The sequence below is a fragment of the Mus musculus genome, chromosome 14 (genome assembly GCF_000001635.26).
Source record: "Mus musculus strain C57BL/6J chromosome 14, GRCm38.p6 C57BL/6J".
In the NCBI taxonomy this organism is placed as follows: Eukaryota; Metazoa; Chordata; class Mammalia; order Rodentia; family Muridae; genus Mus; species Mus musculus.
In genome coordinates this window covers 41,144,172-41,165,562 of record NC_000080.6, presented here as the reverse complement: position 1 = coordinate 41,165,562, position 21,391 = coordinate 41,144,172, and the positions used below count along the sequence as shown (strand labels likewise).

The following is a 21,391-nucleotide window of genomic DNA, read 5'->3' as shown; positions in this document are numbered from 1 at the left end:
AATTGAAAATGCATTCATTTAATACACCTAGCCTCTGAACCATTCAGGCTTAGCCTAGCTTGCCTTGAATATAAGAACTCTTACATATAGCTGGTCAATGTTGTCTAACACAAATCTTAGTTTTTAATAAAATAGTGGCTATCACACATACTCAATCATATTTGTATTTTGTAATGAGATGTAAGAACACGATACCCCAAAGTATGCTGATCCCACTCATGGTCTCAGGAGTCCACGGATAACTTATAGGTATCATTTGATACCTATAAGTACAGATATCTTATAGACACTGCCAGAACTGAAAGAGGCAAGGATGGAAGGATCCTGGTTAGCCTCTACCCCAACCCATTTTTGGTTTTGTCCTTTGGCCTGGTTTCACATTCTCCACCTCTTCTTCCCAGAAGTTCTGGGTGATTTTAGCTCCCCTAATATGAGCTCTGTTTTCCCTATGTGAACTAAGCCCGTAACCTTGGTCAAGAGCCACCATAAAACCATGAGAGGCATGCTCAGCTCCCCAAACATTTTTGTGCAACCCAACTGGTAGAAGGACCATGATTCCTTAAGAGGTCCTAGAAAATATCTCCCTGGGGATTAGTAATGAAGCTCAAGATGGTTCCTTTACTAAGTCCCTATGTTCACAGAGAGAAGGGCAGCCATGAGCACATGTATGGCCCATCTCCATCTTGTCTGTGACAGACAAAGCTAATTCACTAACACGCACCAAAGTCTGACTCCATCTCAGGACTCCCCTTTTTCTTAGCAAAGCTGAAATACATACCATTTATTCTTTTTTCAAATTATGAAACATATTTAATTTCTAATTTAAATCAATCATTTACCCACGTTAGCTACTGGCAGCAGAAGGCCCCATTCTTGTATTTGACCTAATATTAGAACACAAAAATGACTTTAGATGAGGAGTGGGCAAGTGTCATAGTTTATATGCTTCACCATAACATACTGAACACCTACATGTAGCAGCGTGTGCCAGTGACAAGAGGTACATGCAAACAAGGGTGGCCAAACATGTAGGTGGCCTTGATTTGTGACAACCCACCCTCATACTGTCTAATCCAGTCCTAGGATATTTCACTCATTCCTGTGAGATGAGAATTGATCCTGTCTGAGGCCATATTCCTATCAGTTTATTGCCCCTAGTAGGATCTACCACTTAATGCTTCCACCATTCCTCATTACTATTACTGAGTACCAGTTCTCCAGTATATGACCCTTTAGAGGACAAACAATACTCAGCCCATAGCACAAGATATCTCACCTCAGAGAGCTACTGGGCTGTTTCACCTTTTCTGATTCTTGCCTTAGGAGTTATTGACAGCCAGTGTCATATATGAGATAGATTAGCAGGGTGGCTACAGTGATCTCTATGTATTGTTTCTACTGGGCCTTCCAAAATATGTGGCACTTGGCTTGGCAAGTACTTTTATGATGGTGGAAATTATAGATTCCTACAGGAATAGCTGGGCATTTCAGAGGCACTTGGTAGGATTGGACAATAAGTTCTTTTCCCCCTATCACCTGGGCACATTAGGTAATTATTACAATATTAAATGGCTTCCAGGGTCTTAGAGAGGCAGTGTAGGAAGTGGTTGGTTTACAATGAAATTATGACCCCTTAGATGCACTGTAAATTTAAAACATTACAAATTGAAAACGCATTTATTTAATACACTTAACCTATTGAACATCATGACTTAGCCCAGCTTCCCTCGAATATCTGCCATTGGCAAGGGTAAGAAATAGGATAGATGTGCTAACGTCCACCACCCTTGGCTTAAAAGGACACGACTCAGTAGGTTGGGACACACTGATCAAGGGGAATGCCTTTGAAATTCATTAGTGAGACAAGTAAAGATACTTTCTAGGACCTTGGAAAGAATCCTGGTGTTTCCTCCCATTGGAAGAACCAAAGGCAAGACAGTGCTGAAGAGTTTAGTTACAGCTGGTGGCACAACATTGCCCTCCTCTTATGAGGTATGGAAGATGCCTCCAGCATCCCACTGTACACTGACCCTCTGTCTCATGGGTCTCCAACAGGCTGCATGGAGCATCCTTAATTACACTCTAAGTGAAGCATCCCTTCACTTTTAAGATTATTTGAGGTCACTGCAAACATTGCAAGTGAATGATTTGTTGTGTTCTTAAAAAAGAACCTACTTCAGAGAAAATCCCCAATTTTCCCCTGCTGATGCGGAGCAAAGGAAAATGGAAGTCCACCTGACCCAGAAGACCATACAGCAGCAATGATATCCTGTCTTGAGGGAACATGAAGTCACTCTAGACATAACTATGTGGGTAGGGAAGAGGGTTAAAGTGATAGAAGTCCCTCTATAAAGAGTTTACAGTCTATATTTGAGATAGAATAGACACTGATGTAAGGAATAGGCTATATATTGCTGCAGAGCCTTGTCATGCAGGGGATTTATAGTCAGCAAGAGCAGGCATCATCATGAGGCCTGGAAGTTGTACAGAAGATCCAAGTGGATGCAGCAATAAGGGCAGAGGAGATAAAGCAACAGGACTAACACAAGTTCTAGACAAGGGACTAGAACTTAGGTTAGAAGGCTTAGGCTAGAATTTAGAAGGAGCCTAAAGCTCTTCTGAACCTTTCTGCTTCTGAGACTCTCAGGGCATGCTGGCCCTGCCTTCAAGACAACCAGCAGAGGGCAGCATGAGGCCACTGCTGACAGGGCTAGGGCTGTTACCTGAGAAAGTAGACTATGCTCATAGCCGTCTTCCAAAAAGAACCCACTGCTTTTCTGGAATCCAGCTCAGTCCCAGGTTAATCTCTGGAGATAAGTAGAGTCTCACATCTGGAGTCAGATTAATTCACTCGTGAACTCATTCATAAATATGTTTGTCAGCCATCAATTGAGCTCATAAGTGACTCCCACCCATTCTGGACACTGGAACTGCTGAGGTGAGTGGTGTAGCTTTGGAAAACTCACGGAGGCACGGCTACTGCTGGTGTGGCATTATTTCCAAGTAAATGTTGTTGTAATGGCTTCACTGATAACAGCTTATCTGTCGTTGGTGAAACCTTCAGACATGGGCACAATTGTCATTCCAGTTTTACCAAAAAGGGAACAGGGGCACAGAGTCTGTATGTGACCTGCCAAGGGTCGCACAGCCGCATCATGGTGAAGTCAGAATTTGAACTCAAGTAGTATGGAATCAATCCTTACTTCTAATGACATTGTAACACTGATGTGTGTGTGTGTGTGTGTGTGTGTGTGTGTGTGTGTGTGTGTGTGTAACCAAACTGATATCAAATATCTACAGTTGCTGAGAGGAAAATAAAAACAAGAGTAAAAAGACAAAGCTGGGACCAACTTAGATTTACTGGTCAGATGAGTTGGATAAAGACAATATTGGCAAGATCTAAAGTTTGTTCAATGTTATACCAGTGCCTGAGCAGTCATTGCTGGTTCCACAGCCTCCTCAACACATCTAGGGCCATTTGTGGACAGTTTGTCCATGACCAACATGCATACTCTTCGACTAGAGCCTCTGGAATATTCACCAGAGAAGAAGAGACCTGGGCACAGATGGAAGAAGGCTGGGATGAGTTGCTGGCAACGACGTGCGGGGAGCTTTAGGCTTTGGGTCTGTTGATTGCCATACAGACACATGTATGTGCTCAAAAATATGTACAACAGTACGAGTCCTGGTCACACAAGTGCCTTCATGAGACTTCATGAACTCAGCACCTCTCATACTCTGACAACTCCTCAGGGCCTTTCAGTCCTAGCTCTGTTATTCTCTAAAGTCATGGGAGATTTTAAGACCTTAGGATGTGTACTGATGGGTTTGGATAGCAACAGGTTATATGTAGGGGGTAGTTGGAAGAGAGTGTTAATGGACAGACACTATAAATAAAGCAGAACCCCTTTAATCATGGGAGGCCTCCAGAAAATGAAGAAAGTCTGCCTTCTGGCATGGGTAAAAGATGTACACAAGTCACCAGGGTGACTTATTTCTTGGGATGGTGATTTCCAGACACCTTGCCAAACAACTTGATCACCTGAGAACCTCACAATGGTGGGAGCTTTTAAGAAAAATTTAACAGGACCAGAGATTTTAGACAATGTCATGATTCTAGTCAATTCTGCCAGCCACTGCTCTAAAGGGCTACATAGAATACACATGGACTGCCAGGACAACACAAGCTAGATCACATGCTGCCAGAGGCTAACCTAGCTTAAGGCTTGTGTTTCCTTAGTAGATGCCTAACTGAATTCTATCGCTTTTGAATGTGGTAGTTGTATCAGCTAAGAGCAGACTGGTTCGTACTTGGTACACAGGTCACTGCTTCCCAGCTTGTCTCTTGTCAGGAACACCTCTCTCTCTCTCTCTCTCTCTCTCTCTCTCTCTCTCTCTCTCTCTCTCTCTTCAGTAACTCATCAGCCACTTAGGGTTACCACAGTAACATGGCTTTTTAAAACCAACTTCCTGGCATCTCTAGCCTGGGCCTCAGATGACAACTGATCCTTTCCTGGCTAATTCGTATGTGGAAAAACCCCAAATTCCTGACAATTACCAAAGTACAGATCTGTTACATAACAGCAAGCAAACAGTCTTAGGGCAAAGGCTCTACAGTGAAACCATGCCCAAAGGTCAAGACTATGGCCTGGCCCTTTGAGCTGGTTGACCTCTGACAGCCACAGAGAAAGGAGGCTGCCTGGTCCCAGGAAGGATGTTATTTATCTAGTATAAGTGACAAGCCTTTGACTAGAAACCTTTGTTCCTACCTCTGGCTGGAACACAGCTGGCAATATCAACAGCAGAGGTGTCTGAGTCCAGAGAAAGACTGTCCTGATGAGCAGGCCCTTCAGTCATAGGATACAGAATTCAGGCTGGAACTTGGATCATGAGTCTCTCGGTCTTTGAATATCAGTTTTTAAAAATTTTTCACATGAAACAAACTATGACCCCCCCCCCCAATAGCTGTGTCTTGCATTTCTACCAAAGGAAACTCACTCACAGACATAATTTAAACCCAAGTCCCCATTTCTTGGATAATCTACATTTATAATTCTAATTTATCCTGTAGACGTACTCTGTATCTTAAGCCATCCCCAGTGCCTGTATTTAAACATCTGGATTCAAAATGAACCAGTGAATAATTCTGTTCTATATCACAAGTGTGTGTTATCTGAAGAACGTTCAGTAATGTGACAATACAGGTGTGCTAGAAACCAAGGCACATGGTCCTGCCACCTGCACTCTGCTGGCCCTGGTGCCTTCTGAAGGTCCCACTCTACTTGTCACACCGGCTGGGACTCTACTTGTCACACCGGCTGGGAAAGTTTTGTGGAAGCAGCACACAGACTGACCTTGACTGCCTAGTAGTCAACTTATCCATCCATTTGTAAATGTTTGCTGTATCCATTGAACAAATATCCATCGGCCATCAAATGACTCCAGAGTGCTTTCCCTGGCAGTTTGGGAGAAGTAAAAGACAAATGGAAGTGAACAAAGCCTCCTCAGTGAGGAGCTTTAGCTGTTAGCTGTTAGCTCATTCATAAGATGTTTTCCAATCTCACTTGTGAACAGCAAGCAGCTGGGGCCAGAATTCACCTTCTTCCGGCTTGACTCATTGTGCTATTGAATCTCAGCTCAACTTACCCTCGGATAAGTGGAAAACAAAAACGTCATGGCCACAATAGATCGAAACCTTGGACCAAGAAAGAACCAGAACTGTGAAGGAGGGAAGTCCAGTCCTGGCCGCTGAGGTAGCATCATTTAACTACTTATGAGAAAAGCTACCTACAGGACTTTCCTCTCTATGAACTGATAATGGGCTCAGTGATCCATATAAGATGATCAGTAAAAGGAAGAGACGCTGGATAGTGGGGACTAACATTGTGAGATGGACACCCCCTGAATGACCATCTGCATATTTCTATGTTGTGAGAACACAATATCACATCAATCTCACATATCAATGAAGGACGAAAAGGCAGCATTTCATTCTTAGGGTACAGAGTGAGTAAAGGGGGGACACCGTTCCTTGGCAGGGAGTTCTTAGGACTGAGTGTGTTTACTCACAAAGGTTGCTGTCCTTCTTTACAGTCAGGTAGACAGAGGGCTCCTGGGGCATTATGTGGAGCCTAAAAGCAACAGCTCAGTCACAGAGAGGATCTAGATAGCCTATGCCTGGGGTATAGTAAGTATCCAGAAGTGTTAGCTCTCTTCCATTCTCCACCAAACATAGATACATGTAAAGAAACACACAATAGGCAAGAACGCCGTATAAACAGAGGATGGCTTCAAACAGGCAAGTTTGGTACCTCTTAGTGACAATTCACGGAGAAAGGAAATTGGATGCTTTTATGGCTGAGATCAGCTACCACTCGGGCACAGGTATGGCCAGCCTTTGATCCTTTGGTGAAAAGGCGGGGTGGCTGGCTATTTATTGTAGGTTCTCTATTGACGATTCCTTGCTGTATTCCTAGCAAAACGGGTGTGACCTTTGCTCTGTGCTCAACCAGACCCTGGTGCCTCATGGTCAGCTTCCATTCATGTCCTCATGCCACAACCAAATATATCCTCTCCCCTCAAAAGAATCACGTAATGCTCGGCTTGAGAAACAAGTACTGAATTTTCTTTGGAAGCAAGTGAGAGTCCAGAGAGGAGGCAAGGAGAATATGGAGGCACTCGTTTCCTCAGGCTGGGAACTCGCAGACAGCCTTGAAGGAAGCTTGACAGGAAATGTCATTCCACAAACCATTATCTAATATAATGACACAGTCTTCCCCAGAGCCATGGTTATTTGGCTCATCCTTTTTCCAGTTGCTGTAGGTGAGCCTCCCCCCTGTCACGTACATGAACTGCCCTTCAGTCGCCTCGTCCGTGATGCCTAGGAAGGCAATGCCTGTGGCCACTTCTTGAATGGCCTTGTTCTCTTCAGCATTCCTGGGGATAGCCACAGTGCCTTGGAGCTCTGTGCACAGAGACTTCACTTTGGAAAAGGGCATCTTCTCATGGTTGGTCACAAACAACTTCTTCCCAGACTTTTTGCCCATTGAGAAGGCATGCACTGAAATCAGAGTAGATGAGGCTCACTCAGTATGGTACCCAGTCAGGACCTTAGTTGAAAAAGTCCTCTGGGAATTCAGGTCTCTAAATAGTAGTCTCAGGTGCAACCACACTAGGCCAGAACCTAGGAAAAAGGTATGATCCCGAACAGCAAGCAGTACAGCCATGAAAGAAATCCACAACTTCATGAAATGAGCTGAAGCCTCCTGGGATAGTTCACGGCTGACATCAACAGTCAGAAAACAGGTGAACACAGGGTGGCACTTGTGGCCCTCCCTGCCCCATTTTGGGCACCAAATAAGAGAAAGGTAACAATATTCAGCTAAGAACAGTGAGTGGGGAGCAAACAGCAAAGATGTTGGACAAAACAGACTTCCACTCAGCCCTTTCTTGCTGCTGAAGCAAGCTATATGGATATCAAGTGAGCTATTCTTCCTGCTTTCCTTTTCCTCATTGGTAAGAAGTATAACATCTTTTTTAAATTGTGTGTGTGTGAGAGAGAGTGTGTGTGTGTGAGAGAGAGAGAGAGAGAGAGAGAGAGAGAGAGAGAGAGAGAGAGAGTGTGTGTGTGAGAGAGAGAGAGTGTGTGTGTATGAGAGAGTGTGTGTGAGAGAGAGAGTGTGTGTGTGAGAAAGTGTGTGTGTGAGAGAGAGTGTGTGTGTGTGAGTGTGTGTGTGTGAGAGAGAGAGAGTGTGTGTGAGTGTGTGTGTGTGTGTGAGAGAGAGAGAGAGAGAGTGTGTGTATGTGTGTGTGTCTGTGTCTGTGTCTCTGTGTGTGTGTGTGAGAGAGAGAGTGTGTGTGTGTGTGTGAAAGAGAGAGAGAGTGTGTGTGTGTGTGAGAGAGAGAGTGTGTGTGTGTGTGTGTGTGAAAGAGAGAGAGTGTGTGTGTGTGTGAGAGACAGAGAGAAAGAGAGAGAGTGTGTGTGTGTGTTTCTCTGTATGTGTTTCCGTGCATGGCACAGTGTGCCTGTGTAGGTCAGAGGACAGTATTTCGGAGTTGATTTTCTTCTTCCACTGTAGGTTCTGGGGATTGAATTCAAGTCATCAGGCTTATATGGTAGGAGCTTTTTACTACTGAACAACCTCACCAATGCCAAGACAATATAATGTCTCAACCAGAGTTGGCGAGGAGATTGAATATTACATCTGAAGAAAGAGCTATGCCTGCAGAGATCTGAGGTGAAGTTAGTGTTCAGTATTGTTAGCCCTCTTCCGCTCTCCTTCCACTCTAGATCTGCCGGGAAACTTTGGAGGGAGAACACCCTGGGGCTCAGGGAAAACTTACACTTGTTGGTTAGCTGCAGTTTTGATTTCAGGATCCTTATCTCTGCCTCCATATTTGCCAGCTTCTCCTCAATGGCTGTAAGAGCATCAGGAAGAAGGTACTTAGTGAGAAGAAGACTTTAACCTGGAGACTCAAGTACTGAGGTAGAGGATAGGAGTATTAAAAAGCTCAGAGCATGGCGAGAACATGCAGTGTTTGCCCTGCAAACACAAGAACATGATTGATTCCTAGAACCTACATAAAAGCCAGGCGTTTCATCCCCACGCTGGACAGACACAGAGCGGTGCAGACAGGTACATCTCTGGGGTTTGCTGATTATCCAGCTGAGCCAAGCCTACTTGATAGCTTCCAGGCCAATGAGAGACCTTGTCTCAAAAATAAAATGGATTCTATAGGAAAAACAGTACCTGAGTATGACAATTGGACTCCACATTCATGCACACATATGTATACCCATCACAAGTGCACTTGCATACTCAGGAATATGTATGTACATGAATATTCTTATACACACATATGATAAGGCTCAATGTTCATAGCAGCCTTATTTATAATAGCCAGAAGCTGGAAAGATCCCAGATGCCCTTCAACAGAGGAATGGATACAGAAAATGTGGTACACATTACACAATGGAGTACTACTCAGCTATTAAAAAGAATGAATTTATGAAATTCCTAGGCAAATGGATGGACATGGAGGGCATCATCCTGAGTGAGGTAACCCAATCACAAAGGAACTCACACAATATGTACTCACTAATAAGTGGATATTAGCCCAGAAACTTAGGATACTCAAGATATAAGATACAATTTGCTAAAGGCATGAAACTCAAGAAGAACGAAGACCAAAGTGTGGACACTTTGCCCCTTCTTAGAATTGGGAACAAAACACCCTTGGAAGGAGTTACAGAGACAAAGTTTGGAGCTGTGATGAAAGGATGGACCATCTAGAGACTGCCATATCCGGCGATCCATCCCATAATCAGCTTCCAAAAGCTGACACCATTGCACACACTAGCAAGATTTTGCTGAAAGGACCCAGATATAGATCTCTCTTGTGAGACTATGCCAGGGCCTAGCAAACACAGAAATGGATGCTCACAGTCAGCTATTGGATGGATCACAGGGCCCCCAATGGAGGAGCTAGAGAAAGTACCCAAGGAGCTAAAGGGATCTGCAACCCTATAGGTGGAACAACATTATGAACTAACCAGTACCCCGGAGCTCTTGACTCTAGCTGCATATGTATCAAAAGATGGCCTAGTCGGCCATCACTGGAAAGAGAGGCCCATTGGACTTGCAAACTTTATATGCCTCAGTACAGGGGAACGCCAGGGCCAAAAAGGGGGAGTGAGTGGGTAGGGGAGTGGGGGGGAGGGTATGGGGGACTTTTGGGATAGCATTGGAAATGTAAATGAGGAAAATACCTAATAAAATATTTTTAAAAAAGTAAGCTTATTCCAGAAAAATATGAGAGCTAAAGAAGCAAATGGAGAAAAGTAACATTGCTGGTTTTCCAGGTGTAAGTTAGTTATCCTAAGGACCTGTTATAGTAGCTCTCCTTCCTTTGTTTTAATGGAGTGCTTAAACATTATAATATTATATTAATTTCTAAAAAAATACTCATTAGTCTGTGACTTTTCTTTATGATTCTTTTTCACTTCTCACTACTAGTAAATTCTCTCTGTGTTGTTTGTGCATGTGCGTGTGTGTGTGTGTGTGTGTGTGTGTTCATGAGTAGATGCATGTGTGTGTGATGGTGTGTGTGATGGTGTGTGTGCATGTGTTCAGGTGTAGATGCATATATGTGTGTGATGGTGTGTGTGATGATGTGTGTGATGGTGTATATGATTGTGTGTGTGTGTGTGTGTGTGTGTGTGTGTGTGTAGAGGCTGGAGATCAACCTAGGGTGTCATTCCTCAGACCCTTCTTTTTGTGGTGACTAGATTTCTCATGGGTCTAAAGCTTGCAGAATAGGCTAGACTACCTGGATAATGAGCCCCAGGTATGTGTGTCTATTTCTGCCTCTCCGGTGCTGGGATTATATGTGTGTGTGAACATGAGTATTGGGTTTTTTGTTTTGTTTTGTTTTTGATTTTGTTGTGTGTTATGTGGGTACTTGGAATTGAACTTAGGCTTTCACGCTTGTGCAATAAACATTCTACCAACTGGGGCTCCTCCCCAGCCTCCAGGCAAACTCTTTAATACTTTTAATCCTTTTTTTTGTTGTTGTTGTTGTTCAGTTTCACTCTGAAGCAGTTGCTATGTATGGTATTCTCCTTTACTCAGGGGATCAATGAGACAGACCATTTTCATGCAACTCTTCTTACTATAGACATGGGGGAGGGGCACGGTCCCTCCCTCATAGCCTGGATCAAACACTGGACTTCTACCTGTAGAAAAGTTAACCTTGTGTCCTAAGGAGAACGGATAGGGAAATGGCTCTGGAGGGTATTTGGGGGGGACATAGTGACATTGAGTCAGGAAACAGCACTAAGCACGACCTTGTGAGGCATGAAAACCAAAGGTACCTCCCCACATGACTCCCTCTTCCTCGGACACATACCTGCACTCAAGCTAATCATTCTAAGGCATTCTCTTACCTCTATTGTCTCCATGGTCCCCCTTTTGGCCTTTTGGTCCTGGACTTCCAGGGCTTCCAACACTTCCTGGAGGCCCCAATTTCCCTGGAGGGCCCTGCAAGCCCCTGAGCCCTTGACCTGTTGGGAGACAAAGGCAGCATGTCCCAGTGGCTGTTGCTCATTCTTTTTCTCTAGAAGTTCAAAGTTTGATCCACAGTGACTCCACGAAAGAGCCAGAGAGCTAGTTATTGGTGACTCAGAGTTGAGAGATCCTCTGCCTCCCAAGTCTGTATATCTGTCCTGAGGGACAGCTCCACCTCACAGACTCCTGTATAGAAGTATGAGATTCAAGAGAGCTGTTAAGGGCCTGGTGAGATGGCTCAGCAGTAAGAGCACTGACTGCAATTCCGAAGATCCTGAATTCAAATCCCAGCAACCACATTGTGGGTCACAACCACCCATAATGAGATCTGTCATCGTCTTCTGATGCGTCAGAAGTCAGCTACAGTGTACTTATATATAATAATAAATAAATCTTTGGGCCAGAGCAAGCAGGGACTGAGCAAGTGGGGCTGACTGGAGGGAGCAGGGCCAACCAAAGCAAGCAGAGGTCCTAAAAAGTCAATTCCCAGCAACCACATGAAAGCTCACAACCATCTGTACAGCTACAGTGTACTCACATACACAAAATAAATAAATAAATCTTTTTAAAAAGAGAGAGAGAAAGCTGTTAAGCACTGTTGAGTGGGAGGCAGTGATATTGGGAAAAGATTGTTATGAGGGGAAGAACATGGCATAGTGAAAACCAAGCCTCTCCAGGTCATGGGTTCCATCTCCGAACACAGAACAGTTGGTTCCCCACTGGATGTAAAGCCAGAGTACAGTACTCTATACCTGGTTCTCCCTTCTCCCCTTTGGGTCCATCTCTCCCATCTCTGCCACAGGCTATCACAGAGCAAGTCTTCAGGGTGTCCTCACAGGTTTGTGACCCTGATGAGGACACACTCACCACACACAGAAGGACAGGGAGTAATGGAAGCAGAAGCATGGTCCTTACCTGAGAGGGGAGAAAGTCAATGAGACAAATTCCATCTCACTTGGCTTATAGCTTTTGTTCTTAACTATAGCGATCTGCACCCCTGGCTGGGAACAGCAGATGTGAGGGATATCATACCCTCTGACTCCAAACTACTGAAGGTACATAATCCCAACCAAGGCTACTGAAGGTACATCCCAACCAAGGCTATTGAAGGTACATCATCCCAACCAAGGCTACTGAAGATACATCACAACCAAGGCTACTGAAGTAAAAATGGGAGTTGGATCAGGGATAAAGCCAAGAAAGATGCAAGAGGAAGGGAGCTTGTTTTCCCAAGGGGGCCAGAGTCCCTGTGAGCATGATGCTTAAAGGCTTAGCTTGTGTCACCCCGAGACCCTACGAATTCTGAAAATTATAAACCAGCTGTGCTTGTGGTGGTCTGGCAGGAATGCAGACTGCTTAGCACCCAACGGACCCTGGATCTCTCTTTCTTGGTTCCTCTTCTATTTCACAGGAGTCCCAGTCTCCTACTTTTCCCCATCTGCATAGGTCCTTAACCCCTAAGAACCCACAAGACCTATTTCTCAGCCACCAATGGCTCATATTTCAAGTAAAGATGCCTATTATACATGGTGAGGTCTCACCTACTTCAGAGTTGTGGTTATTTTCTCAAAGTCTGGTCAATGACATGTTCAAAGGCTCTATTTTGTGATACGAATTTGTTGGGAGCAGACCACAATCAAAGAAGTGGGGACTTCTTGGTTCATTGATCCTTTCCATGGGAGACTTTTCTTGCTTTTAAATCTCACCAAAAGGTCATTTCTACTAGGAAAAAGCTCAGGCTCCTACCATGCCTGCTCATGCAGGCCGAGGTGTGTCTCAGCATGCTTCCCCCAGCAGAACAATCTGGCTATCCAGGTCCTACCCTGAGCCACCAGCCTCCCAGGGTTGTCGCTCTGCTTTGACCTAATTCTAGTGTCCTTAGTCCTGGCTGATCAGCTGTTGCACTTGGCTTGGCTTAATCTGCTCTGCCACTTCCCATAATTTTTTTTCTTTCTCTAGCGAACAGCAAGAGATGACAAGTTGGGAGGCATCGCCCATGATTACATCCTTCTCTATCTTTCCTCTTTCTAACTTTTGTACATATTTTTAAAACTCCTCCGATCGTGCTGAGGACCGTTCACGGTTACCCATGAGTGGTTACTTGTTGGTGGCACCTCCCCACCATCCACTCCTACTTTTCCCATTGGAAATGACTGTCCTTTAGTTTGCATATGGTCAATTCAATCTAGGAAAGGCACAGATGAGAAATACAGGCCTACATGGGCTGTCCCATTAGACCCTTGCCTGGCCCTTACAAGGTTAAAGCTGAGAGACCAGACTCCTGACCCAAGACCCACCACTTTCATCCTGAGAGGATTTACTGTCAAGAAACCTTGCTGCTAAGTCTGACATTACCCAAACTGCCCTGAGCTCACTTTGTCAGCAGGGCTTCCTCTTCTCTACCTGGGGGTTCCTGGTCCGCACCTGAGGAATGTCAGTAGTCCTGTACCTGAGATTCCTGGAATGTCTCCCCTTGCTAATTAGGCATCTCAGTACCTTAGCCTTCAGCCAATGACCTTTGCTCACCCTGGATATTCTCCCCTCCTTCCCCAAAACTATATAACCCTCAGTTTACCCCAATAAAGTGTATGCATACAAGCCCACCCCAAATAAAGAAATATGTGCAAGCTAAGATCTCTCAGAGCTGTATTAGTGAAGATCATTGGAGAAGGCCTTTGTCTAAAAGAGATGTAACATTAAGATCCTCCAAAAGGCCTTCTCCACAACACCCCCCTCCCCCGCCCCCCACCCTCTTGCCCCAGCACTCACTCCCAGCCTGACCGGGATCCTGCAGAACTCAGAACTCCACCCATCCCGGGCTCCACTTTAGCCTCCCAGACTGGTGTACATCCGCATCTAAACACCCTGAGGGGAAGGACGCAGAGGACACAGAACCACAGCTGGACCCCAAAGTGCATACCACAACTTACTAGGGTTTCTTTAGAGTAAAGGAGCAGTGGAAGAGAAACTATGTCTCGAGTCCAGCTTCTGGTAGTATCCTCCCCAATGACAGGGCCATTAGCCTGGTGACCGGGAACCAAGCTGGACTGGCCTTCAACCCCAGTTTAATAAGCAACTATCCTTGGAGCTGTTGTAATTGGGAAGCTGTTCAGAGCTGCTGGTGGGATCTCTGCTCAGTGCTGAGTCTCTCTGCTTTAGCAGTCTACAATCTTCCTACCACTGTGTTCTCTCCTCCCAGAGGTCCATCCATATAGCTTAGACACTCCAGTCCTCTATAGCCACAGGTTCTTGGCATGGCTCCATCAAGACACTTCTTTAAAAAAAAAAAAAGAAAAAAGCTGTAAAATATTTTTACTGTAAAAACAATCAATAGAGATCGACAATGTAAATGTTATCTCAGGACATTTCCCCCTGGTTCCTGACCGTCCAAGTTCCCAGCAGCATTTCTCCGATTTTTGTGGCCCTTTCAAACATGCTTACTAACTGCATGTATATGCTGCTTTGAAACAAACACAAATACGTCTGAGAGTAAAACCAACCAAAACAGAGAGCAGGAACAAAGCCCAAGGACCATGTTCTATTGTGCTTTTTTTCACATTTCCTACAGGGAAACCCACATAACTCGTACACTTTCAAAACTGAGCAGAAAAGTAAAATTCATACTGTAACCACATAGTGAAATACCAATGACTCTTTCTCCATCCACAAGTGACTGAATCAAATCCCAGAACATCTGCGGAATTATGCAAGTTTTAAATTTTGAAAAGGCAGCGCTGGGTTTGAAAAGAACTGTGACAAAACAAAAGAGAATGGTCAGCCTGCAGGTTTCCCACATTTGAAAACCTAGTTACTACAGTATGCTAGTGGACAGAATGTACACGGCACATCCAGTGTGCATTGAGTGGGCCCACAGCCTAATGGCTACCTCCAATCATAGAGAATAACTACCAGTTCTCAAAGCAATCTTGACCGGTGGTCACAATTTAGAAATAGCAATGGCTATTCTATTTCCATATATTGCAAGATGATTTCAGACACAGGTTAAAGATACAATTGTTTTACAAAAATAAAATTTGTTTGGGGCTTCATAAACTCTGTAAAATGTATCAGCATGCTGTCAAACAAGGTTATTTCATAAAAGTATTGACGATGCTTGCAGACAGGGAATCTAGTCAAACTCTGATCTCTTCCAGATCTATAAGACTCCATGTTCTACTGTGAGAATTTTCTTAAAACTTTTGATTCTTGCCAGGTGGCACTGGTGCCTGGGGAGGCAGAGCCAGGTGGAGTTCTGAGGATTCCAAGCCAGCCTGGTCAACAGATTGAGTTCCAGGACAAGCAAAGCTACACAAGAGAAACCCTGTGTGTGGGGGGGGGGGGAAGAAAAGAAAAGAAAAGAAAAGAAAAGAAAAGAAAAGAAGAGAAAAGAAAAGAAAAGAAAAGAAAAGGGGGGGGGCTTCCTCAGATTTTTTTCCTTTTAGAAATAATGTAAAGCAAACAAAGTTATATGTAAAATATCTTGGGAAAGTAGAAGCTAATGAATGTGCCACTTCTGTACTAGTGATGAATTTCAAATCAAGCTAAGAGTGGCAACTGGCTAATTTTAAACATATATGTGACCATTATAACTTGGTGCCTAAAAGAGGTAAAAATATAACGACAACTATTTAATGAAAAATATGTAGTCATGTAAGCGTAAAGATACCTCTAAATTTAGTTCCTTGTGGCTGTCAAATAAATATTCTTACCTACATCCATCAAACACTCATTCTCCACTGATATGAGCACCAGTATATTTAAATCAGTCACAGAAGTAAGAGGGTAGGGCTTATGTTTATTTCAGTGGCAATGCTGCCACTTGGTATTGAGAAAAGACAATAAAGAATTTCCAAACCGTGTTCTGTCACCAGTGTCTTAACCATGACATAGAATGCTTGGGGGAAAGCCTCGGTTATCAGTTACATCATATTCTTGTTCCATCATTCTGTGCTTGTAGTTTTTCCACATCAGGGGGAAAATGTAATACAAGACCTCTTAAATAAACATCTTTTCCAACTTATAAGAAAATAATCTAGAAACTAGGAGAGTAGGAAGCCAAGACCCTATCAGATGTATTTGCAGCAGTTTGTCTCTGTGAGAGTACAGAGGGGAGCAGAAAGCGCAGAGCTGCTTTCTATAGGATACAGAGAGACACAGAGGGTAAGACCTTCTCAGGCAGTCATGGCTAAAGCAAAAGTGAGAGAAACCAGAATTTTCCACGTCCCCTAAAGTTGATTCTCAGGCAGTCAGACTCAACTAAATATTTCACAGCATGTCCTCAGTCACTGCTATCAGCGTCGTCATCATCATCAGATTCGTCATTTAAAGGAGACTTTAACGACTGACTGTAAGAGTCTGATCTAGTCAGCTGACATGTGATCATGTCCCTAGTGGAAAGCAGGTCATAGCAGAAGTCGCAAATCGGTACATGCTTAGACTAGCTGGGAAGAAGAAATTTCTTTTCAGAGCAGGGACCACAAACAACAAAGCCACATTTGCGGCAACGGTGCCACCAATCCACTGGTGTGAATTTTGCTTCCTGACAATGCATACACACGGTGGCCTCAGAGTCAGGAACCCAGACGGCAGCTAGGCGTTCTCCCACTTTAGGAGAGTAAATCAGTGACACGCTTATTGATGTGATTCACCACTCTGACTTCTCCATGGCAGTGGCAGCATAAACTGCAAACGACTTAGTCGGTGTCTTAATAAGCCAACCATCCCGTAATTGTAATTCCCCTTCATCTTTGATGGAATCAATGGTGACATTTTCCGAGGGAATAATATGTTGTTTGTTGTATTTTTTTTTTCTTCTGGATAACAATATTGCCAAATACAAGCGTATCATATAAGAATGACTGCGTTGCTTTAGGCTTCTTTCTGTACAGCTTAGTCAATACTCCTTCTCCAATAAGCACCATCCAGGGATGGTCAAGATTGACCAGCTGCTCCAAAACAGCTCTCCACAGGACCTATGCATCTAGTATGTGCTTCACTGTTTGCCAGGGGATCCACCATCTTCTGCTAATAACCCAGCCGGGGTGGGCAGCAGTGCGGAGGATGCGACTCCTGATCCTCCTCCTCCTCCTCCTCCTCCTCCTCCTCCTCCTCCTCCTCCTCAACCTCCTCCTCATCATCCTCCTCCTCATCATCATCCTTCTCCTCCTCATCATCATCATCCTCTTCCTCCTCCTCATCATCATCCTCTTCCTCCTCCTCTTCCTTCTCCTCCTTTTCGACCACCCCAGAGGCCTGAGTGATCCGGATGCGGCAGGCACAGCTGCTCACAGGTGACTTCCAAGATACTTCTTTTCATAACAAACATTTATAGATGTTGTTGTACCAAACATTCTCAGTCTTCCATACACAGAAACAATGGAGATAACTAGGTCTGTGAAGAGCTAAAGATGAGCAACTGTGTACCCTGGTCATTGGGAGGGTTTCAGTGAACTACTTACTAAGCCTTCATAGTCAAGGGTCTCGCACACTCTAGACCTGCATCACTAGCTGCTATATGGGGCTGAGAGCCCTGACACAGTAGGCCTGTATGCTACTATATGGCCTGTATGAGTACTGTAATACAAGAAAGGTCCAACCTGCTGCTGCTTGCTGGTACCTACTGTTGCCACACAATGCTGCTAGAAGTCAAGAATTAACAACAGCTGTTACATGCTGGGACCTCTAGTGATTTAAGCTAGAGGCATAAGCCTCCAATCTAAGTGCCCAACGCCATGTGTCTCTTGCTTCTAGAGGCTCTAGTAATAACCTCCCACTTTCAGGGTTTGGAGTCTTAAAGCTCTGGTCTGCCAATCTACACGCTATTTCTTGGCTGTTAGAACTGACCATTATCAGCACTGAAAAGAGCTTTACTTTGTCTGCTAATGGTTCCCTCTCAGGTGGAAGAAGAGAACCCAGCCCATGTATTGGCAACCTGCCTATCTGGCAAAGCTTCCAATCTGCCAGTGCTCGAGAAAGATCTGTGGAACAAATGCACCCTCAGTACTATGTTCTTGGAGCAGCCCTTCTGGATTTCCTTGTGGAGCTACAGCTGGGCCCATTCACCAGTGTTGATACTTCTCTTGGGCAGGAACTAGATACAGTTCATGTTACCCCAGAGTGTAACCCAGGCCTGGGCACATAGGAAGGACGCAGTGAGAGATGGAAGAAAGAAGTTTGGCAGTTAACAGACCAGGTTGGGGCTCCTTGTGCTTGGGTTTCGAGGAGTGTCCTTACAGTCAGAGGCTGATCAAGTGGACCAAGTCCCTGATGTGACTTGATGACTGTTTTCCTCCAAGTTCACTTCCATTCACTGGAAGTCTGTCTTACCAAAGAACTTGAGAGGTTTGTTTTCCTTAGAACAGATCGGGTGGGCCCAGGCTACTTCCTGTGACTCTGTGGTTGCTATTTTGGCTTCTCAAGGGCCATCCATCCATGTTTGCTCAAGACACCATGTCCTCTCTTCACTGCTGATAGAGGAAGCCTGCCAGCTACTTAGAAGCCCCTGGGGTTAAGAAGAAGCCTTTCGGGGTTGTGTTTTTCACTATTGATCCAAACCACTGGGCCCATAGACTCAGAAGAAAAACGGCATTTCTTCTATACAGCCAATGAGTAGATTGCTCCTAAAAATATGGACTTAAAACTTAACCGTTTACATATAAAACTCCACCCTAAATGTGCTATGGACTGAGAAAAAAGGTAGCTGAAGTGAGAGAGAGGGAGAGGGAGAGGGAGAGGGAGAGGGAGAGGGAGAGGGAGAGGGAGAGGGAGAGGGAGAGAGAGAGAGAGAGAGAGAGAGAGAGAGAGAGAGAAGAGTATTTGTGAGCAAAGAAAGAGTAAAAAGATTCTGATCTGCTGCAGTGTAGTGCCACATGCCAGTCACCATCATCCTTGGAAGTATAACAGGAGACCATTCTGGGTTGTATAGTGAGTTTCAGTCCTTCTTCTCCTGCATACTAAGACCTATGCCAAAAACCAAACAAAAGAAATTAAAAAGGAAGCATGATTACATTAAGGAACTAAAATAAGGAAAAAATTCAGAAATTGGAATAAAATATAAATTGGTTATATAAGTAAATACATATTTGGCTGACATGATCCTGGTGGTTTGAATTCTTTCCATACGTTTGCTTATTTCTTTTTATAGAATTACATGCCCATACTCTTTGCTAAAGTACTTTGGAGAAGGGTCCACTTGAGCCCGGAGAATAAACATTCATCCCTTTTGATGTTTGTCTTGGCTTTATGACTGAGCAGGTCGGGAGGAAACAGCAGCCTCAAGGGTGCTCACAGGTTAAATGTGACCTATTGTGGTTCTTTCCCAGCCCGAGGAAGAACATCCTGCTAATAGCCATTACTAACAGGATCATTACATGGACAGAATAGATACGAACTCACCTAGACGGCCTGTGCACAGCCCTTGAGTCCAGGCAAAATCAACCAATATTTTCAAAGCTCAGCACACAGGGAAGGGAAAAAAATGAGTGCTATGTTGTAAGCATCTGATATGGTGAATTCTTTTGGCAATATCTGACGTGTCAAATAGGTGTTACTACCAATGACTATAGAAACAGTATAATACATAGACAAATCAGGAAGGAAGCAAAATGTTATGCTGATATAGATACTGTTAACAATATAAGTCTATGTTGTGTCCAACAGACCTTATAGCAATCTGAAAATTAGATAAAATTGATATTAGAAGGCAATTTTAAATTATTTAAGTTGCTGGGTAGTTATGTGCATACCTTTAATCCTAGCAATCTGAAGATAGAGGTAGGTGAATCTTTGAGTTCTAAGCCAGCCTAGTCTACAGAGTAAGTTTCACGATAGCCAGGGCTACACAGAGAAATGTTGTCTCAGAAAAAAAAAAAAAAAGCCAAAAAATTGTTTAAGTTAGCCTAAGGAATGTGAGAGTGACTGATACATTATTAATCATAAATTATTGAAATAAACACTATCTATTTCACTATGCAGACTAAATAAAAAGTCACTATCGAGAAGTAAAGTTTTGCCGGGCAGTGGTAGCACATGCCCTTAACCCCAGCACTTGGAAGGCAGAGGCAGGTGGATTTCTGAGTTGAGTTCCAGGACAGCCAGGGCTACACAGAGAAACCCTGTCTCAGAAAAGAAAACACACACACACACACACACACACACACACACACACACACACACACACACACTGACCAAGCAACCCTGTCTCGGAAAAAAAAAAAAAAGAAGTAAAGTTTTAAGATGAATATCATTAAATCTTTAGAGATCATTTCTTCCTCTTATAAATGGCTGGAATCAAAAGGAAACTGCACTCAAATGATTAGCTAAGTGTTGTTAATCAAAATTCAAAAGTTCATCACAAACAAAGAGAACTCTTATTTAGCTTTATATTTTCACTTATTCTTTAAGATTTTATAAAAATGGATTTTTACTGTATTTACCCCTATTCCTGATCCTCCTCCTCCTCCTCCTCCTCCTCCTCCTCCCCCTCCTCCTCCTCCTCCTCCTCCTCCTAATTCTTCCCAGGTCCATCCCTAACTCCTTACCTCTTCAGTTTTCTAGTCATCGTCTCTCTTCTCCTTCTCCTTCTTTCTTTCTTTCTTTCTTTCTTTCTTTCTTTCTTTCTTTCTTTCTTTCTTTCTTTCCTTCTTCTTCTTCTTCTTCTTCTTCTTCTTCTTCTTCTTCTTCTTCTTCTTCTTCTTCTTCTTCTCCTCCTCCTCCTCCTCCTCCTCCTTCACTTCTTCTTCTTCTTCTTCTTCTTCTTCTTCTTCTTCTTCTTCTTCTTCTTCTTCTTCTTCTTCTTCTTCTTCTTCTTTTTCTTCTTCTTCTTCCTCCACTTCTTCTTCCTCTTCCTCTCTCCCCCCTCCTCCTCTTCTTCCTCTTATTCCTCCTCCTCCTCCTCCTTCTTAATAACCCATAAAATCTAATTTGTGCTGAGTGTGGGACTATCCACTGGAGTGTAATCTCCCACCAAGAACCATATTCTTTTTTTAAATTAATTTATTTTTTACACTCCATATTCCATTCCCTGCCCCACCCCATGATCTACCCTACGACTGTTCCACATCCCACATCTCCTACCCACCCCACTCGCCATCTCCACATGGATGTCCCCATCCCCAACCCCACCTGACCTCTAAACTCTCTGGGGCTTCCAGGCTCTTGAGGGTGAGGTAAATCATTTCTGAATGAACACAGACCTGGAAGTCCTCTACCATATGTGTGTTGGGGGCCTCATATCATCTGGTGTATGCTGTCCGTTTGGTGGTCCAGTGTTTGAGAGATCTCAGGGGTCCAGATTAATTGAGACTGCTGGTCCTCCTACAGGATCG

The 21,391-nt window shown here is 44.0% G+C and overlaps 1 protein-coding gene and 1 pseudogene across 2 annotated transcripts; both read right to left on the bottom strand.

The window, feature by feature from the left end:
* Positions 1 to 1,658: 1,658 nt before the first annotated feature.
* Positions 1,659 to 14,107, bottom strand: Mbl1 (mannose-binding lectin (protein A) 1). 2 transcript variants are annotated; one of them, XM_006518669.4, is made up of 5 exons: positions 13,836 to 13,931; positions 11,819 to 11,981; positions 10,946 to 11,062; positions 8,344 to 8,418; positions 1,659 to 7,060 (listed from the first exon to the last, which is right to left on the bottom strand). In XM_006518669.4, the coding sequence occupies exons 2-5, from the start codon at positions 11,970 to 11,972 to the stop codon at positions 6,687 to 6,689; spliced, it is 720 nt and encodes a 239-aa protein (XP_006518732.1). In that variant the 5' UTR covers positions 11,973 to 11,981; positions 13,836 to 13,931; the 3' UTR covers positions 1,659 to 6,686. The 2 variants fall into 2 exon arrangements, with proteins under 2 accessions (XP_006518732.1, NP_034905.1); NM_010775.2 differs by lacking the exon at positions 13,836 to 13,931 and adding an exon at positions 13,997 to 14,107 and having other exon boundaries at positions 6,604 to 7,060.
* On the bottom strand, positions 16,348 to 17,084 carry Gm7920 (predicted gene 7920; annotated as a pseudogene).